This window comes from Pteropus vampyrus, unplaced genomic scaffold, assembly GCF_000151845.1.
Source record: "Pteropus vampyrus isolate Shadow unplaced genomic scaffold, Pvam_2.0 Scaffold36, whole genome shotgun sequence".
Taxonomy (NCBI): Eukaryota; Metazoa; Chordata; class Mammalia; order Chiroptera; family Pteropodidae; genus Pteropus; species Pteropus vampyrus.
This window is the reverse complement of record NW_011888817.1, coordinates 8,461,569-8,479,409: the sequence shown is the minus strand read 5'-3', so window position 1 is coordinate 8,479,409 and position 17,841 is coordinate 8,461,569. Positions and strand designations below refer to the sequence as shown.

The 17,841-nt window shown below is 49.5% G+C and overlaps 1 protein-coding gene across 2 annotated transcripts in view; it reads left to right on the top strand.

The window, feature by feature from the left end:
* Nucleotides 1–6: 6 nt before the first annotated feature.
* Nucleotides 7–17,841, top strand: part of NKAIN1 (sodium/potassium transporting ATPase interacting 1) — a 41,384-nt gene continuing 23,549 nt past the window's right edge. For both annotated transcript variants that reach the window (XM_011357802.2, XM_011357801.2), the window contains exon 1: nucleotides 7–150. In XM_011357802.2, coding sequence (XP_011356104.1) covers nucleotides 97–150 — 54 coding nt within the window. In that variant the 5' untranslated portion in view covers nucleotides 7–96. The remainder of the gene's footprint in view (nucleotides 151–17,841) is intronic.

The window sequence follows — 17,841 nt, the reverse complement described above, 5'->3', positions numbered from 1 at the left end:
TACGGGAAGGACGCGGAGCTCGTGCGGCGCCGAGAAGGCGGCGGCCGCCGAGCTAAAGGGGCACCGCGGCGGACCGCCTGTGCGGCCCCTGGAGCCATGGGCAAGTGCAGCGGGCGCTGCACGCTTGTCGCCTTCTGCTGCCTGCAGCTGGTGAGCACCGCGCGCCCAGGCGGCTGGGACTGGGTGGGGCGCGGCGGGGCGGGGTCCCGGGGCGTGCGGATGGGGTGCTGTGGCTCCATGTGTGTGTGTGGTGCGAGTGCCCTGGTGGGGGGTGGTCTAGAGTCACGGTGCGGACGGGCGGAGCCTGCTCCTGCTGGCCGGGCTGTCTCTTTGTGTGCGCTTCTCGCCTGGCGCTTCCCCGGTCCAGAATTGCGCCCTGTGCGCGAGTCCCCGGCCCGCCCGGCATCTGGGGTTCCACGCGTCTGGCCAGCACTGTGCCAGTGGCCTCCTTCGGGGGGTGCGCTGTGGAACTGTGGCTGGCTGGGGCTGGGGGTGTGTCCGGGGCTGGTTTGTGGATCTGTTGAGATCCCTGCCTGTGTGTTTTTCTCTAGATCACTCGTTTGCGTGGGTCTCCCTTCCGGGTCTCTCTGCCTCTGGTCTCCGCCCCTGTGAGTGTTTCTCACAAAGTCTCTGCTCCTGTGTGTGTCCCTCTCCGGGTTTCTCTTTGGTATGTCTCTAGATCTCTGACCATTTCTGGTCCATGTTCATCTGTTTGTGTTGGGATCTTAGACTCCAAGAACCGTTCACTCCTTTGTGCTCTTTCTGCCTCCCTACACCCTCCTGACTGGGCAGGCCTGGAAATGGAGAGCCACCTCCCTGGAAAGGGTCATAAGGAGCTGCCAGGTACTGGGCCAGTCTCGCCAACCGGATGCTGGACCACCTGAGCTGCGGCCACTATTCCACCAGAGCATCAGGGGTGGGCACAGGCAGACCAGCTCCTCTGCCTGGGCTGGCACTGATAGGGGTGGGGATACTTGGGTGCCCTGGGTAGGACGGGAGCATCTGGGAACACTATGCCTCACCCTCACTTAGAGAACTCCCGCTCTCGTATCTGGGAGGCCAGCTGAGTGAATTCAGGGGCAGAAGGAGACCAGCCCTGCCCTTCAATTCAGGCTCTGGCAGGTGAATTTAGGAAGGTGGTTTAGGAGGGACCAGGGTCTCCTGCCTACCCTAGAGCTGAGGCCCAACAACCAGGGGTTTTAAAGCTTTGCCGCTCTGCTAGATAGAGGTACATGGGGAACTCCATGGGAAAAACTCAGGTCCGAGTGTCAATTGTGCCTGTCTCTGTGATCTAAGTCTCTAGTTTTCGCCTGCATCCATTACCTCTCTTTCACCACGGTGTGTTCAATAAAACATAGTAAAGCTTTGAGCTTGGATATGCAGACTTCCTTATTCATCTTCCTTCTCACCTCTTGGAGACACCAGCCCTAAACCTTCCATCCACAGGCCTGCCCTCTTGGGCAGTGGTACAAACAGCCTGGCTTGGGGGATTGTAGCCCTGCTCCCAGCTGTGGGATGCAGGCAAGAGACTTCTGCCTGGGTCTGCCTTGGTCTCTAAATTGCTCATCCTTGAGGGTTGTAGAAGAGATTAATTAAGATGAGGTAGAATGGAAACTCCAGAAGGGCAGAAATGATCTGTTTTGTTCCCTGCTAAATCCCCAGCAGCTGGAACAGTGCCTGGCACTCCATTAATATTTGTAAAATAAATGAATGAATCAGTTATTTGGCAACTCCTGGCTCACAGTAGAAACATTCTTCTTTATCTACGTTGAGGAACATAAAATGCCAAGAAGTGCTGCAACTTCAGAGGATTTTTTCTCTTTGTTCATTTTTAAATTTTAAACTAGATTTTTTTATTAGAAGAGTAATATATGCATATTATAAAAAATGAATAATTCAATAAATAAACAGGGCAAAAGATTTTTTAAAAGTTTCCTTTTATAAGCAGTCCCACACCCAAAGGTAAGCACTGTTAATAGCTTGTCCCATGCTCATATTCTCTTGGTGATAATAACAAGAGTTAGCTTTGGGGAGTACTTACTAGGTGCTGGATACCCTTGCCAGCACTTTTTTATGTATTAACTCATTAAATCCTGATAATGACTCTATAAAGTAACTTGCCCAAAGTTCCACAGTTAGGAGCCAGGCTTTGAAGCCATGCAGCTGACCAGCACCCTCTGTTGTCTGATAAGTCAAGGGTCCCTTGGGAGATGTTTACTACTCTATGGAGACAGGAAGGTAGTAGAGGTTGTCTTCCTGCCTCCCACTCACCTGCCTCCATAGCTCTCCCCAGCTAAGCTAAACTCACCCTCCCACAAAGAGAGTTCACCAGCAAAGGCGCTTTGAAGTTAGACAAGGCCTGGCTGGGAAATGTAGGGAAGTGCCCCAGGAGGAACTTGAAAACTGGTCTCTTGGCTCTCTTGCTCTGTCAGGGTTGATTGCAGAGTGGGTCCCTTCAACTGTCACTAACCCCTCGGAGCCTCTACTGCCTGGCAGCTTCCATAATGTGCTCCTGGATGCTGGAATTCACCAACCCGACATCATCTCAGAGAGAAGGGAGACTGTTTTCTCATCCAGTGGAAAGGGGCAGAGAAGGAAAAGGCTGCTAGTTTTCTCAGATGAAAACTCTACAAGGGGAACTGTCATTTTTCTTTTTCAAATGGGGTTTGATCAGTGCAGTAAAACAGGCCTGTTCTAAACACTCTTCTGCAGTTGGGGTAGACTTGCTTTGAGTGAGGGAGTAGAGTGCGAGGGTGTACTGGAGAGTAGGAGAAGCAGGTGGGGGCTGTGCCATTCAGGTGGACAAGTATAGGGACAAGGCTCTGGAGTTTGAGTCCTGACTGTCACTTCCTAGCTGTGTGATTGATCTTAGACAAGTTGTTTACCCTCTCCGAGCCACAGTTTTGTCATCTGTTAAATAAAGATAAACAGTTCCCAAATCTTAGGGTTGTGAAGATTAAATGTATATAATGAACATAACACTGTGCCAGGCACGGAGTGAGATTTAATAAACCCTAGTTTTTTATTGTGATTATCTTAATGATGTATATATACCATGGGATGTTTTCACGGACTTGTGGCCCAAACATATCGAGGTACCCTCCCACAGCTCAATTCCTTTGTGTGAACCAGCAGGTATTGGGCACTGAGCTGAGAGGTAGAAGGCCTGGATTCAAGCTTGGCTCTGCCACTGACGCCCTGTGACCTTGGGCAAGTCTTGTCTCCACTGCAAGCCTCGGTTTTTCTATTTGTAAAAGGGAAGAACCATTGGTCTATGTCTCTAGGGTCCTGCCAGTTCTGCCCAGCTGGGACTGTGGGATGAGGTCTGGGCTGGCCTGGAGGTTTCAGTGCATCTTGGTCTGGTTCCATTCCCTAGAATATCTTGCTTTATCTTGTCCTTTGCTTTCCTGGCTTCTACTTGGTGTATCATCTCAACATTATTAATATATTCATCTCTAATTTTTATGTGTTTCCCTTTTCCCTCTCCTGTCCAGACCTTGCCCTTTTCTCATCCACCTCCTTCCTGAAACCTTTCAGGCCACTCACTCTTTTCTTCCCGTAAGAAGATGAACTGAGCATATTTGCCCAAGGGAGTCATCATCAATTTCTTCATCATCATCATTATTACTCCCATTTCTGGAGTCCTGTGCTAAGCACTTTATATGCATTACCTCATTTAACCAAATGAGCTTACATATGTAAAGCGCTTGGCAAAGTGCCTGGTACATGTTAAACAATCGATAACTGTTAGCTATTTTACAGTTTTTTCCTTCTTATTATTGTTATTCCACACAATGGGAGAGGTGTTATTATCCCCCTTTTCAGATGAGGACGTTGAGGCTCAGAGAGGTGATGAGGTTTGCCTGCGAGCACTCTTCTGCCTGAACAGAGAGCCACCCTCTCTCCCCTGCGCCACTCTGCTGCTCACATTTAAGCACTGTGTGACCTCAGACAGGTCTGTTCATTGCTTCAGGCCTCAGTTTCCTCATCTGAAAATGAAAATGGTAATGTTTTAGTAGGATTGTGCACATGCCTGGCACTGTGAGCCAATGTGTGCTCACTAATACATCATTGCTATGGTCGTTCTTGCCCCAGCTCTGTGTGACCTTGGACACATGCGTTCACTCCTTCGGACCCCAGTTTCTTTCTCTGTCAAAGAGAAAGAGTCATCTCTACCTGGCAGAGTTGTAAAAAGGGCTCAGCCAGGTTCTCTGCACATAGTAGGAACTTGGAAAAATGTTGGTTTCATTCTCTTCCCTTCTGGAAAGCTCTTTGCTTTCTGGAAAGTGGTGGGTGAGGGGGGAAAGTAGTAGCTTCCTGCTGAGCTGCGAGTAATGGTGTGAAACGTGGTCAACCTGATTGATGTCGTTATTAGTGGTAGTGATGGTGAAGACAGAGGGAGATGACTCCTGCAGGGGTCTGTGCTCTGAAGCTGCTATGTCTGCAAGCTCATGGCTTCCTGGGGAGGGTCTGGCTCTGCTCTCGGTGCATCAGGTCCTTGAGCCAGGCTTCAGAGTCGGGAGCATGAGCTTGTCCAGGCCACTGACCCTTTTTGTTCCTCATGCTCCTTTGGATAAGTGGGGCTGGGGTGAAGGACTCCTTTTTTGCATATGAACAGACTGAGACCAAACATCTCTCAAGACCCTTATGATGTGGGCAGAGCCCAGTAGAATGGAGAAGGAGGCCTCCAGGGAGCCTGGGGAATGGCTCCTTTTGCAGGGGTGGGTAGGTAGGTGGGCGATTTTGAGATAAGTATCCCATAAATGGCATCTGCTCTAAAATCTGGCACAGGGGTTAGGAGCAATACACCTGGGGTCAGACAGACATTGCTGCCTTCCTTTGTGACTTCCAGAAAGTCCCTTACCCTCTCTGAGCCTCTGCCTCTCTCCTATAAAGTAGTCAGAACAATAGCTCCTACCCCATGACGGTTTGGGGGAGTCCATGAGACAGTGCACACACAGCACCCAGCACAGTGTCTGGCCCAGGTGACATGTTCCCTATGGCTAGCTGTCATTTACCTTGTGGCTTGGACAAGTCACATCAGCCCCTATCTCTACCCAGATTAGAAATGTAGTGGTCAGAGTCATTCCCATAAACTCTTTTAAGTCTTAGGTTCTTTATATGGGAAATGTATGGTTCAGTGGGAAATAATAATAACAACAATAATAATGAACAACTTCTTTTTGTTTGGTGTCTGCTACGAGCCAAGCACTGTGCTAAGCACTTCATATACCTGTCTCTTGTTACTATCTGGCTTATTCATGGCCACATATATAGCAGGAACAGAATGAGGATTTAAACCCAGATCTAGGACTCTTAGCTTCTACCTTGCAGGCCCCATTGCTTCCCCTGTATGATTGTGGGATTGCTGGATGTAGAAACAGACAGAGAAATCTAAATCTTTCTTCAGCCATAGTGGTTGTTACTAGATGCCAGATCTCTTGAGCTGATTGTTCAAATGCCTTCCTCCCCAGAACTATCCCCAGTTCTACTCACCTCAAGGCTTGTGTTGGGCTTAAGGGGAAACTATGATACAGGTTGAGAAAAAGTTACCCAGGAAAGAAATTAACCTGTACTGAAAACTTATCAGCCCTCATAACAACTCTGTGAAGTAGGTATGGTTTTTATACCCATTTACTGTTGGGCATACTGAGGCTCAGAAGAATGATTTGTTACCAAGGAAACAGAAGATACAGTCTAGGCCTCAGATGAGTGATCAAGGAGAAAGGATTTTAGAACAGTTATAAAATCTGGACCATGTGGAGATGGTCATCTCTGATCATTGAAGTCTCTTCTTTAGTTTCAGAGAGGAGTGGATGATGGGAGAGCAGGCTGAGGCCAGATATATGTTTTTTTCAAAGCTAGTTCAAGGCCACAGGGAGTGGAGCTGGCTTTGGTTCAGGGGATGCCAGTCCCAGTGCCCTTGGCCTCTCTCCTTGATCTGGAGAGGGAGAGGAATGGTGATTTGGAGACTGAGGGAGCATCTCGGGCATCAAAGCAAGCTTCCTGAGGCACCTGCTTCTGCCAGGGAGCACCAAGGTTTTAGAACAGCTGTTACTGTGCTTGCAGGTTTTTATTTGTTACTCTGGCCTCCTGGCCCCTGCCTCACAAAGCAGCTGGCAAATCCTGAGGCAGAGAGATAGACTGGGAAGAGCGTGGGCTTTGGGGTCAGGCTGGGGTTTGATGAGTTCCATCTCTGCCTCTTTGTAGCTGGGTGGCTTTAGGCAAGACACTTAACCTCTCTGAGCTTCCACCTGCATTTCTCTAAATCAGAATGGTAATAATATGTCTCAGAGAGTTTTTAGAGACTCTTTTGAGATAAGATATTCTGAGTAGGAGCTCACAAAGGGTTCACAGTCTTGAATGCCCTGGAGATGAGAAAGCAGGTTCTAGAATCTGAGTACTATGGGGTAGGAAATGGGACATGTCCCCTTTTTCAACTAGTAGAAGGCCCAAGTTGGAGCAGAGGTTCTGCTAAATCTGTGTCGCCTTGGCCTTGACTGTCCCTCAGTCTTCTCTTCTGTAACATGGGAATAATAATAGCATACTCATGAGACTAAAGTGAGGATGACCTGAGCCAGGCATTCATTCAAAGGGAATCAGAGAGGAAGGTTTGGCCTCTGTGTCCCCCTCTGTAAAGGAAGAAGGTTAGACTCCTCATCTCAAAGGACCCCTCCAGCTCTGAGTCATCAACGAGTTCCTTTCTTTCTCAGGTGGAAATCAGAGCTGCTGCCCCATTGGCCCACCTGGCTGCAGGCAGTGGTGACTGATAAGAGTATCAGGCTCTAGGGAGAGGAGGAGACTCCTGCCTTTGATGACCTGCCCCAGCCTTTACTCCTGGGTATCATTTGTCAGGTACTCTCAGGTGACATCTTCCTCTGTCTGTCTGTGTGAATGAGTGTCTGTATTATCCCCATCCCAAATGCCCACATGGCATGTTTGGTTGTAAAATCAAGTCTCAGACCACAGAGGTTCAGAGTGGGAGGTTCTGACCCATCACTAACCCCTGGCTTCCACAACTGAGCTTCCTTAACTCCAGAAAGACTAAATACCATTGGGTCAGAGAGTAAGAATTGCCACCAGCTAACCCTACCCAGAGCAGCATTTAGCAAAGATTTATGAAGCACTCACAAAGTGCTGAGCACAATATTAGATCCTGAGTAACCTTAGGGTACAAAATTTGCCGTCAGCTGCAAGTCAGAATCCCAGGGTTCTGGTGCCCACTTGCTGTACAACTTTGAGCTGTCCCTGTCTCTCTCCGAGCTTCCTTTTCCCCACTCTGTGACACTGGGGGATGGAGGAGAGAGTGTTGAAATCCATCAGTGGTTTTCAAACTGTAGAGGTTCTGCCGTGACAGACTGACAATCTGGTGGTAAGTTCCCTGTCCCTGGCAGTGATTAAGAATTTATAGGTAGATTGGATGACCACTTGTATGGGTAAGTGATCTAAGGATGATGCAGGTCCCTTGGAGTCACCAGGTGCTGGTTCTGGGTCCTGAGAGGACAGTGGCAGTAGCACAAAAATGGTATCTATTATGAATAATGAAAAGTGTGTGCATTTTTGTGCTTTTACTCTGTCCCTTTACCTTCAGCATGTTCCTCCTACCCCTCACCCCAAATCACGGAGCCTGGCTGAGCTCCTGGAACAGGAAGTAGGGGGAATGGGAGTCTATAGACACTACCTGCCATGTCCTCTCTGGCTATCCCTTGCTCTAAAAGGGGAAGCAGGCCTAAGGTTTTCAGGGTAGGGATGCTTCCTAAGCCTCTTTTTCTTTTTTTTTTTTTTTTGAAGGTGGGGTAGGTTCTGCAGCCCCAGTCTGAACCAGAGATGTGGGTTTTCAATTACACAATTAAATGCACAATTAGGCATAATTACCAGTGCTCAGAGCCCGAGACTGCTCATAATAGGCGTGTAATCTACTGCAGCCTCTGTTTATACTACTCAGCACACTCCCTAATGATGCCAGGATGCCTTCACACTGCACTGTTGCCATGGAGATGAGCCCGCCACCACCATGCAGGGCTGACAAATGGTGTTCCGGTTCGGGCCCCTGCATTGTTCCTGAGGCCTCTGCAGCTAGCCTTGGAGTGGAGGGGCCGGCCAAGTGGGCCAGGAAGACAGGTCAGTCCTCCCTGGCTTCTGACACACTCACTAGTTTGAGCCAGCCTTGGAGCCACCATGGAGGACAGAAGAGGGGAACTTCAGCTTCCCCTCCTCTCCGAGTCCTCAAGCCTTGAGCAGGATGGCCCAGGGACTCTGAAAGGTCTTGTGGTCATCCCTGCAAGCTGAGGTCTGGACGGGGCACCCTGCATACAACTGGCTCCCACACAGGCCCGGCTCTGCTGTGAACTGGCTCTGAGACATTGGACAAGTCCTCACCTTTCCTGGGGCTCCATTTCCCTATATGTGAGATGAACTGCAGGCTCTCTGCACGTGGTGTGCTGTTAGAAAGGAGATGTATTGAGCACTTAGGACGCACTGCCTACTACTATAACTGCTTCACCTATAGTGGCTCATTCACCCTCATTACGCCCCTATGTGGTAGAGTTTTACAGAAGTAGAACTTGGATCTGTAGGCAGGAGCAGAGCTGGGATACAAACCCAGACAGTCGCTCCAGGCCCCACTCCCAGCCTCTAGCATATGGCCTCACGTATGTCATCTCATATCGCCCTTGCAACAGCCCCAGAAGTGGACTGTCGTTATACCCATTTCCTAGATGAGGACCCTGAGCCTCAGAGAACTGAAGTCATTTGCTGAAAGTCACACAGCAAAGTAGTGGCAGAGCAGGTTCTGGCCAATGCCAAAGCCAGGATTCCTAACTTTGGCTTCTTAGTAGAGGTCACGAAGAGGTAACAAGATTTCCTGCCACGAGCACATGCCAAGGATGCCCATTATCCCACCTGGCCTGTCCGCAGCCTCTGAGGAGGCAGGGAGTCCTGGGGTCCATCAGACCCAGCACTTTGTTTTGACCTTGAAGGAAAGTTTGGTCACTGGAAACGGAGCCTATTATTATACTCATTTTTTTTCTACATTTCTCGGTCATTCAGCTCATTATTATGAACATCTACTATGCCAGCTCTTGGGGACTAGGTGGATCAGACATAGTAGAACAGCAAGACTTTGGGGAGGGTCAGATGGGCCTGGGTTCGGATCCTTCCACTTAATGCATGATTTAGGGCAAGTTGCTTGACCTCTCTGTGCCTTCATTTTATTGGTAATGAGGGTACCAGTCTGCACCTTGCAGAGTTGTTGACAATATTAGCAATCACAACTACTGCTTGCCAAATGCTCACTATATACCAGGTACTCGCCTAAGGCCATTATATGCCCTGGGTGAACCTTCATAACATATAGTGTGTCATTCTCATTTAACAGATTAAGCAACTGAGGCTCAAGAAACTCAAGTCACTGGCCCAGGGCCTCACACCTGGTGAGTGGCTGAGCAGACATCAGTGTCCAGAACCCCTGCTCTTCCCGGCCAGGTGTCCCGCCAGCATGGAGATGATGGGCGTCCCTTCCACCACTTCCCTGTGGCCCCCAGCAGCTTGGCCAGTTCTCAGGGAATGAGGCATCCAGATGAAAGGGCAATCTGAGCATGACAGTGCCTTCCAGGGCCAAACCAGGATTCTGTCTAGCTGGATGACTGACATACTGGAGGCTGAGTTTTCTGAGACAAGGCTGTCAGACATTACCTTCACCCCTACTCTACACAGCTGGGAAAACTAGGATTTACCCAAGACCACGGTGCAAGTCAATGGCAGAATTAGGACTGGAACCCAAAGTCAGTTTAGGACACTTCTTACCTTCCTTTTCACCCCCCACCTTTACCCCCGCCCTCCACACCAGTTCTTTGGAGAGAGAGGTTTGAGGGCTGTGGTGTATGTTCGTGTGTTTGTATGTATATATTTAAAACTGCACACAGCTCCATGCCTAAGCTTTGTGGGACAGACACTGGCATGTCAAGATTTGTGGATCAATAAACATCCCTTCTCGTTTCCTCCCTCTTCATTTATTCATGAACTCTGAACTCCTTGGCTCCAGAGAAACTGCCTGGAAGAAAGCAATTAGAGCATAATTAGAACCACTCCTATTATCAACTCTCAGCGGGAGGGGAAGGGCGCGCTGCTAGGGCGTGGGGGTGGCCCGGGAGTTCCCTATAACCCCAACTCCTGCAGCTGCTCATTCAGCACCTGCTTACTCTGTGGAGCTTGGCCTCCCTGGAGTCCTGGGCACAGGTCCATCTTCAGCAGGGAATAAGGACCTCATCCCCAGAGGCATCTGAGCGCTTGATAAGCATAGGGAGGAGGGCTTTCTGCCTTGCATACTAAGTTAAGAGTAGATGATTTCCAAGTCCCTTCCATGCTGAGCTTCTTGGGTGCTCCCTGCCAGGGCCTGGGCCTGGTGTTGCAGGAAAACTACGAAGCTCATGAATCCTGCTTTCTAGAAAACATCCCAGTGTCAGATTGTAGTGAATGAAGACTACAATGACAATAGGAAATGTAAATTGCCGGGAGGAAGCAATTTACCAGGCAGGGCTCCATTCATGGCCAGGTGATGAGTAGTAATAGTAGCAGAACCAGCAGTCAATGTTTATGGAATGTTTCTGACCCCAGAGCCACTGCTTTTCCCCACCACGTGTCCCACCATCAGAGAGAGGTCGCCCAGGAATAACGCTCCTCCCTCCTCTCCGAGTAACAGGAAGGCAAGAAAGTCACAGGGAGGTGCCAGGCACTGTGCTTCTCACTTCAGATGTGTTTCCTCACTTACTGGTGCAGGAACCCTGGGCAGTCGATACTAATATCATCTCCTATGCACAGGGGAGGAAACCGAGGCTCAGAAAGTGACAAAACCTGCCCAAGATTACACAGCGTGGGTGCAGGACTCAAACCCAGGCTTTCCAGACTCTAGAACCCTCGTGCTTTGTGCTCTATCAGGTTCGAGGGTGTGGTTTGCTCTCTTCTAAGCTTCCGAGTTTGAGTCCGAGTTGTTCTGACATTCCGTGTTGGGCCATCTTTTTGTTCCTCTTTCTCACTGTGTCAGCTGAAGAGAGAGTGGGAGAGCCCCCAGACAGGGGCCACTGCCCCCAGAACCAGCCTTGGCAAAGGAAAGTGAAGGCCTGGCAGATGAGGGTCTTGGCCTCTTGAGAGAAAGTCACCATGGATACTGGAGCCCCAGCTGTAACCAAGGAGACAGCCCCCCAGCCCTTTGGCTGTGACAAGGAGAATGTGGTTTCATGATGAGGAGGGGAGGCAACTGCCACCTGGGGCCCAAATGGACAGAAGAGGGGATGATGGGCTAGATGTAGTCAGAGGAGGACTGTGGGGTCAGTGGGGCTTCCTCCTGGGAGTGGAGATGGGGTACCTGGGAATAACCAAGCTTCTTCTTTTCCTACCCTGTCCCACCTGAGGAGAGGTTGCCATGATAACCGGCTCCCCTTCACTGACCCTCTATAAGGCGCTGCCCCCTTTTTCCCAGTGACAGGTGGTCACTCTGGCAACAGGCCTTGTGCCCAGCAGGGGTCTCTGACTTCCCAGTGGTCCCTTCCCTGACAAGGAAAGACAGTTTGTTTGCTGCACACAGCAACTCTGTCCAGCTGGAGGTGAGAGTCCACATGGGACCAACTCTCAGATGTGGGTTTTTTTATCAGCCCCTCACCAGACTGTTGGTACCTTTCTGATCCTCCCTCCTCTCTGTTTACAACCTGTCCATGGCTCCTCCTTGCCTTCAGGAGAAAGTCTAATGGGGCAGGGGCGGGGCGATTTCAAACTTTAGCGTGCATCAGAATCAGCTAGAGCAGCAGTCCCCAACCTTTTTGGCACTAGAGACTGGTGCTCCTATGAGAATCTAATGCCTGATGATATGAAGTGGAGCTGAGGCGGTGTTGCAAATACAGATGAAGCTTCACTTGCTTGCTAGCCCTCTGCTTACCTGCTATACGGCCCATTTCCTAACAGGTACGGACGGACAAGTACCAGTCCACAGCCTGCAGGTTGGGGACCCCTGAGCTAGAGGGCTTATTAAAATATACATTTTTGGATCTTGCCCCAAGCTTCTGATTTAGTAGGTCTGAGAATCTGCATTTCTAACAAGTTCCAAGGTGCTTCTGCTGCAGCTGGACTGGGGACCACGCATCGAGAATTATGGTCTAACCAGTGGGACACTGGGCTGTCTGGCTGACCTGACAACCCTAATGCTCACCACCTCCAGTCCCTGAGTTCTGGCCATATTGATATAAGCATGACAGCTGCACTTCACACCTCGGTGCCTTTGCATGAGAAGTTCTAGTCTCTGGAAGTCCTTTCCATTCTGTATCTCTTTAAGACCAGCTAACCCATTATTTCCTCTTTAGAGCTTCTCTGTACTCCTGCACCCCCACCACCCACTGACATCTTCCTTCAGACTCTGGCAACCCACTGCCTCCGTTACAGCTTCACAGTGTTGGAATCTATTTCCACATAGATTCTCTCTCCCTAGACTGTGAGCTCTGTGAGGCCTGGAGAGGTATCTGAGCTGTCTGGACCTCAGAGCCAGGCCCTCGGTGAATGTGTGATGCTTGAATGAACCCCATAAGCAAACAGAAAGCCCGGGTAAATAATCACAAAGCTTCTTCATTTACTCAGCCAGTCAGATATTCATTGGTGCTTACTCTAGTCCAGGCACTGTGCTAGGTGCAGGGGTGTCAGCCATGTGGGCCCAGTGATTGTGTTGGGACATGGCCAGTGCTATACAAGAGAAGATGGTGAAGGATCTGGGTGTTACAGAGAGGGCTTCCTAGAGACGATGGTCAGTGTGGAGTTGAACAGTCTGCAAGCAAGGCACGAACCTTTGTGCAGACCTGATTGCATTTACTCTTCACTGCAACCCTACCAGGCAGAAACTGTCATCTCTGTTTTACAGATGAGCAAATAGGACCCAAGAGGGGAATTCACTTGGACCACAGTCACAGCAGGCACGTGGTAGTGCTGTGCTCTACCAGGATTCTGGACACTGAATCCCAAGCTCTCTCCATCCCCCGTGCTGCTCCCAGAGTCCAGACGCCTGTGTGGCCTGAGACTGTGCTTTGAGAACGTGTCTCCAGTGAGGATTTACCAGTTTGCTCACGACAGATCCTAGAGTCCCCCGTCCACTCAGCCTCAAGCCCACTTGCAGGACCTGCCAGGGCTTCTCCAGAGGGACAGTATATGTGTCCCAGGTCCCAGAGACAAAGGCCAAGTGTGTGGGGGAGAGGGGCATTGTGGATGTTGCCTACACACGTGTCCAGACCTGTGTATGAGGCCCCTGCTCAGAAGAGAGGCAGAAGGAAAGCCTGCAGGATGCTTCTGTCTTCTAGCACAGAACTCGAAGAAGTTTGGGAAATTTAAATTCACGCCTGGCCTTCCAGACCATTATGTCTAAGTAAGGAGATAAAACATATTTTATTTAAGTGCTCGTTAGCTTGGTTTGTACCTTAAATACTTAGACACATGGTGCTCTATTTGCACTCTTGGCCTGATGTTAGAAAAGGGTCAGGACTTCGTGTAGGGTGTAGGCAGAGGCTCCCAGGTTTCTGATCTGCCTCGGACGATTCCAGCTGTCACTGCCTGTCTGCTGTCAGCAGCCCCGTGAGCCATCTGAGTAGGCAGTTGTCCCCAAGCTGCTACTAGCTGTCATCCCCAAGATAGGTCACCAGGGACACGGGAATCCCCCACCAAAATGAGAGGCTGTCTGGAGCCCATCCTGGGCATCACACTGTGGTTCTCAGCTGTGACAGGCCGGACTGGTTGGCACCTAGGGTCTGATGGGACAAGACAGGTGTGGGGGGGCAGTTTATCAAGGTGTGCACTAGGCAATGGTAAAACGTCCTGCTTCTGCTGCTCTCTAGGCGTGTGAGCACAGTCAAGTTGCTCAGCTTCTCTGAGCCAAGTTTTTTCATCTGTAAAATGGAGATAATTGTACCTGCCTCTTAGGGCTACTGAGCAAACTCAATGAGAGAAGCCAGGAAAAGAACACAGCACAGCATCAGACATGTAGTCAATGCTCAGAGGGTGGTGGCCGCTGTACTTCCGGCTGACAATCAGGATCAGGCCCCTGGAGGGCAGTGTGTGTAGTTGGCACATGGTCATGACTGTTTGCTGAGTGGGAAGCTCCCAGGCAGAGGACCCTAGAATTTGGGAGCCAGGAGGGTCCCCAGAGAACATCCCTCCAACCCTTTGGACAGACACGTACATGAAGGCCCAGGGAGGTGGTGGTGATGGGGGGCGGGGAGAGGCTGTGTCCTGCTGGGTCCGATCCAATGCCTGGCATCGGGGCCCTTCATGGACTGTTCAAGGAAGCGGGCTGATGTCATTTCTGGAAAGGATCGCAGTTGGGCATGTGATTTCAAACAAAAATACCGTGAACAAAAAATACACTCCCCTAGGTGGGCGGAAGTGGTCTGCTCTTCTGTTCAGTTCTGGGTGGCTGTGGGCAAGTCTGCTGCTAGAGCCATTCCCATGGTTCATATTTCCAAGCAGGAGCTGGTGGAGAGCAGTGACAAAGATGCCCATCAGTCTAGGAGGTCATAATATCACGGACATTCCCAGGAGATGGGGCTCAAACTCCATTCTGACACCTGGTGACCTCAAGAAATGGCCTTACTCTCCCCCACACTGGAAAATGAGGACACCACTCCCTTAGCAGGACTGTAAGTCTGTTCCTCATGGATCCTGGGGCCAGAGGACCTGGTTCAAATTGCTATCAGCTGTATGACCTTGGCCATGTTACTTCTCTTCATTATGCTTCAGTTTTCCCATGTGCAAAGCAAGGATGATCTCAGTCTCTCCCTGGCATGTTTTCTGGGAGGATTAAATGAATCAAAGCCTGCTGAGCATTCAAGAGATACTTGGCATATAATAAGTGTTAGCCATTATCTCTTAGTGTCAGTCTGGGGATAAAATGAAATGCCACCTTTAAAGTGCTATGCTCAGCATATGCACATAGTAGGCACTTTAGGAACCGTGTCCTCCTTTTCCTTCCTCCTGTAACCCCAGGCCTGGAGATCAGGCAGGGGTACAGTGCTTGGGAGGGGCCCACCCTCCATCCTTGCTTCCACAGTGCACCTCTTCCTCCAACAGGTTCTGCCAGCAGTCTTCTGGCCCAGGGCCAGGAAACGATTGCAGGAAGCAGCTCCACTCCCTCTGAGAAGCTCCTCTTTCCTCCCTTTAATCTTTCCAGCCAGCCTGGGGGGGTGGGGAACGGGAGGTGAGGAGGAAACCCTCTCCTGGGGACTGCAGTATCTAAGAGCCAGGGCCCTGAGGTCAGAGCCACCTGGTTTGCCACAGCTCTGCCCACTCTCCAGCTCAGAGATCTCAGGCTGCGCCCTCCTCTCTAGAACGAGCAGTGACCCATCCCTCACTTATGGTCATTAGGGCTAAATGAGATGGCTCATGCAGAGCACCTGGCACAAAGCCTGGCACAAAGCCTGACACAGAGTAAATGCGCAAAATATTAACCGTCGTTACTAATACTAGTGTTAAAGTTCAGAGACAGGCATTTTGAAGGGAAAACTTCAGCCCAGTCACCTGGGGTGGGGGGTACCCCCTCAGGGGCCAAGGCTGGACCTCCGTACAGGGCTTCTCCTACATTCCTCACTTCTCCATCGCTCATAGGCCCCAAATGACCCCTCCCCCAGCCCTTTCTTGAGGGCACCCCTATCCCCCAGAACTAGTAGATTACCAGGAAAGGAAGAGGGTGACAGGGTCGGGGGGATGACATTCCAGTTTCATTCATTTGTTCCCTAATGCCACAGATGAATCAGAGCAGGAGACCTGCACAGATAAATAGACCTTTACCGTACAGGAGAGTAGGGGCAGTACAGAGGGAAGGAGACCAGGCCGGCAGGCACCACCCCCCTTCGCCTCTCTGAACCTCAGTGTCTTCATCTGTCCAGTGGGGCTAATAATCCCACATTACAGTAGTGGTATAAATCATAAACTGAGCTGTGAAGGGCTGTCCGGATGTTGGTGGCTGCTGTGATTCTCCACTGGAAGAATCGGGAAAGCTGGGATCTGAGCCAAAGCTGGGACATTAATGGAAGGGAGATCTTGAAGTCCCAGAGGAGGGGCTCCTGGTGCCCACCACTGTTGCTAGGCAGACTTCCCCACCTGGCCTTTAGTCAAGAGGGAAGTCTGAAGTGGTTGCTGTTGCCATAGCAGTGAGGCTGGTTTTCATCAGTATTTTCTTCCTGGGAGCTTCATTACAAGATGTGCCACTAAGTAAGTCAGAGAATTGGATATTTTCCTCTATCAGGTCACATGAAGAGTGGCTCAGCCAGGAGAAGTCACCTCCCGACTCCTTCCAGATGTTTATTGGGAGCACGTGACCCCGCAGTAAGTGCATCATACTGCCAGTATGATGCTTGACCCAAAGCGGGGTGTAGTGCCTCCTCTCCAGTTGCCAGCTGCTTTCCTTGCCCAGCCTCTATCCCTGCTACGTTGGCATCGGGCCACAGGACACAGAAGCCCTTCCAGCCCTTCTCTCTGGTGCCCTGTTCCCTCTCACTCCCCCTGCCCTAGCCACAGGGGTTTTTCTGGATCCTTCTACTTGCCAAGCTTCTTCCCACCACAGGACCTTTGCACATACTCTTTCCTCTGCGGGAACCTTCTCTCTCCACCGTGCCTTGGTAACCCCTCTTTCTTTAGATCACTTCCTTCAGGAAGTCTTTGACCACTCCCATCATAGTTCTCATTCTTGGCACCCCCTCCTTCAGAGCACTTAGCGCAACAGTAATTTTGCTCTGTATGTGTGTGTGTGTGTGTGTGTTTGTGTATCTGTGTGTGTGGTTCCCTTTCCCTCAACCCCCACTGAATGTAAGCTCCATGAGGGCAAGTGCTGTGTCTAGGCTGCTATTTCTCCTCCTCTTTTGTTTTTTTGGTTTTTTTTTTTTTTTTTTTTGAGGTATAATTCACATACCATAAAATTTTGCCATTTTAAAGTGTATACTTAGGTGATTTTTTTAGTACGTTCACAGAGTTGAGCACCACGGTCTAACTCTAGAACATTTCACCCACCCCTCGAATAAAGAAACCTCAAACCCATTAGCAGTCATTCCCCATTTCCCTTCCTGCCAGCCCTTGGCTACCACTAATCTACTTCCTGTGTCTCTAGATTTGCCTATTCCGGACATTCATATAAGTAAAATCTTACAATATGTGGTCCTTTATGACTCGCTTCTTTCACTTAGCATAATGTTTTTACGGTTCATCCATGTAGCATGTATCAGCATGTCATTCCTTTTTATGGCTGAATAATATTCGATGTATGGACGTATCACAATTTTAACCATTAACCAGTTGATGAACGTTTGGGTTGTTTCCACGTTTTGGCTGCTGTGAATAAAGTTGTCATTATGTGTGTTTTCTATTTTTAGCTACCCTTGTGGGTGTAAAGTGTTATTGTGGTTTTGATTTGTGTTTCCCTAACGACTAATGATGTTGAACATCTTTTCATGTGTTTATTGACCACTTTTTTATCTTTGGAGAAATTTCTGTTCATACTCTTTGCCCATTTTTTTTAATAGGGTTATTTATCATTTAATCATTGAATGGTAGGAGTTCTTACATATTCTGAATTCAGGACATTTATCACATCTGTAACTTGAAATATTTTTTCCTATACTGTGGGTTGACTAATCATTTTCTTGATAATATCCTTTGATGTTCAGAAGTTTTCTATTTTGATGATGTCCAATTTATCTGTTTTTTCTTTGGCTACTTGTGCTTTTGGTGTCACATCTAAGACATCCCTATTCCAAAGTCACTCGCATTTACACCATTGGTCCCTTCTGAGAGTTTTATACTTTTAGCCTTTACATTTAGATTTGT